The following is a 1,874-nucleotide window of genomic DNA, read 5'->3' on the forward strand; positions in this document are numbered from 1 at the left end:
CTCTCCCCTCCCCCGCCTCCCCCCACCTTCCTCCGCGCGTGCCTGCAAGAATGGAGCGCCCGTCGTACGATCCGTTCGGTTACTACCAGCGGCCAGCAAAGTGCATGGCCAACCCGTGGTGGGTCAAGGCCTTGTTTGTCCTCCTCGCCGTCCTCAGCTTTGTCACCGTCGTCCTTCTCTTTGCCCTCACCGCCACACACTCGAGCAACGAGGGCTACGGCAAGAACTGATCGGGCCTTGACCGCATCTATCTTTGCCTGCCGACTACGCCAGTCGCTCGACTCTGGCCACCCTATCTCCGTCCTCTGTCCAAGAAAGCAGACTACATGCTCTCTTGCTCTCGCTCTGTCCCCCCGCTCTCTGCTCTCATCGCTTCATGATCGCCTCGTTCCGTGGCTATGGCCTCCCGTCACTACCGCCAACCCTGACCACCATCATTAAGCCGATGATAGCCTCCCAACCCACCCACCGGTACCATTACAAGCCACATACACTGCATATTCTGCAACCATCCTCCATTGCGAATCCCCCTCCCTCCTCCCCCCCCCCCCCCCTCCCCCTCCCTCCCCCCCCCTCCTCTCCCCTCCTTCCCTCCACCCGACTGACCGGCCTCTCCCCCGCCGACCCCCACCCGCCTACCCTCACCTCACCCAGTGGCCACACTCCTCGCCTTGTCACCATGCAGCGCACACAGTACGTCCTTTTCACCCCCTCCTCATGTACCACCCTCACCACATACGCACACAAACCCTGTCCTTCTCTCTCCCTCCACCCGTTCCTCTCCTTGCTGCTTGCTTCTCTTTGGCCATGGCCGACTGCGACCTGTGACCAAAAACTGGGTCGCAGCCAACCAAGGAAGGACACGACCTTTTCCAGGACACACTCCCGCCTTTCTCCACTCTCCCCCATACACACGCACGCACACACACACACATCGGCAGGAGTTCAACCTACGTATACTCACATTCATATTTGTGCACGTGTTCTTTACTGTGACATCCTCCTTGTGGCGAGGTGGTGTACAGGCAGCCCATCGTGACGGGCACCTCGGTGCTGGGCATCAAGTTTGACGGCGGAGTCATGGTCGCGGCAGACACGCTGGGTACGTCGCCTGATAGGGAGGAAGGGGGAGGGGATGTAGAGCCGAGAGAGTGTGTGTGTGTGTGTCTGTATGTGTGAATGTGAGTGTGTGTCTGTGTGTCTGTGTGTCTGTGTGTGTGTGTGTGAACTTATGGTTGTGGCTGGATATGGATGTAGGCTCGTATGGCTCGTTGGCACGGTTCCGCGACCTGCGGCGGGTGCGGCAGGCCGGCGAGTACACGCTGCTTGGCGGGTCGGGCGACTACATGGACTTTGAGGCCATGCTGGAGTACGTGGACGAGCTGCTGCTGGAGGACACGACTCTCGACGCGCCGCCGTCGTACACGCCGCGCGAGCTGCACCAGTACTTGGCCCGGATCTACTACAACAAGCGGTCCGAGTTTGATCCACTGTGGAACCAGCTAGTGGTGGGCGGCGTCCGTGACGGCGACGTCTTCCTTGGATACGTCGATCTGCAGGGTACACACTACGAGGACGAGACCGTGGCTACCGGATACGGCTCGTACATCGCCCGCCCGCTCCTCCGCGAGGCCTACCGCGACGACCTGACAGAGGCCGAGGCGCGCAAGGTTCTCGAGGACGCCATGCGGGTCCTCTTCTACCGCGACGCCCGTACAATCAACCGCATCCAGATCGGTGTCGCCACCGAGGCCGGCGGCATTGACATCTCCGAGCCCTTCGAGCTGGAGACCGATTGGACTGTCGGCATCCGCAAGCACTGACCGCCGCTGCCAACTGTTCGAGCAAAACTCCCCCCCCCCCTCCCCCCCTGT

The 1,874-nt window shown here is 61.3% G+C and overlaps 1 protein-coding gene across 1 annotated transcript; it reads left to right on the plus strand.

The window, feature by feature from the left end:
• The first annotated feature begins 665 nt into the window (after positions 1-665).
• AMSG_07435 (uncharacterized protein) lies at positions 666-1,862 on the plus strand. Its single transcript, XM_013900484.1, has 3 exons — positions 666-693; positions 1,026-1,102; positions 1,258-1,862. Exons 1-3 carry the CDS (start codon positions 680-682, stop codon positions 1,821-1,823), a joined length of 657 nt encoding a protein of 218 aa, XP_013755938.1. The 5' UTR covers positions 666-679; the 3' UTR covers positions 1,824-1,862.
• The last annotated feature ends 12 nt before the right edge of the window (positions 1,863-1,874 follow it).

The sequence above is a fragment of the Thecamonas trahens genome (genome assembly GCF_000142905.1).
Source record: "Thecamonas trahens ATCC 50062 unplaced genomic scaffold supercont1.36, whole genome shotgun sequence".
Classification (NCBI taxonomy): domain Eukaryota; order Apusomonadida; family Apusomonadidae; genus Thecamonas; species Thecamonas trahens.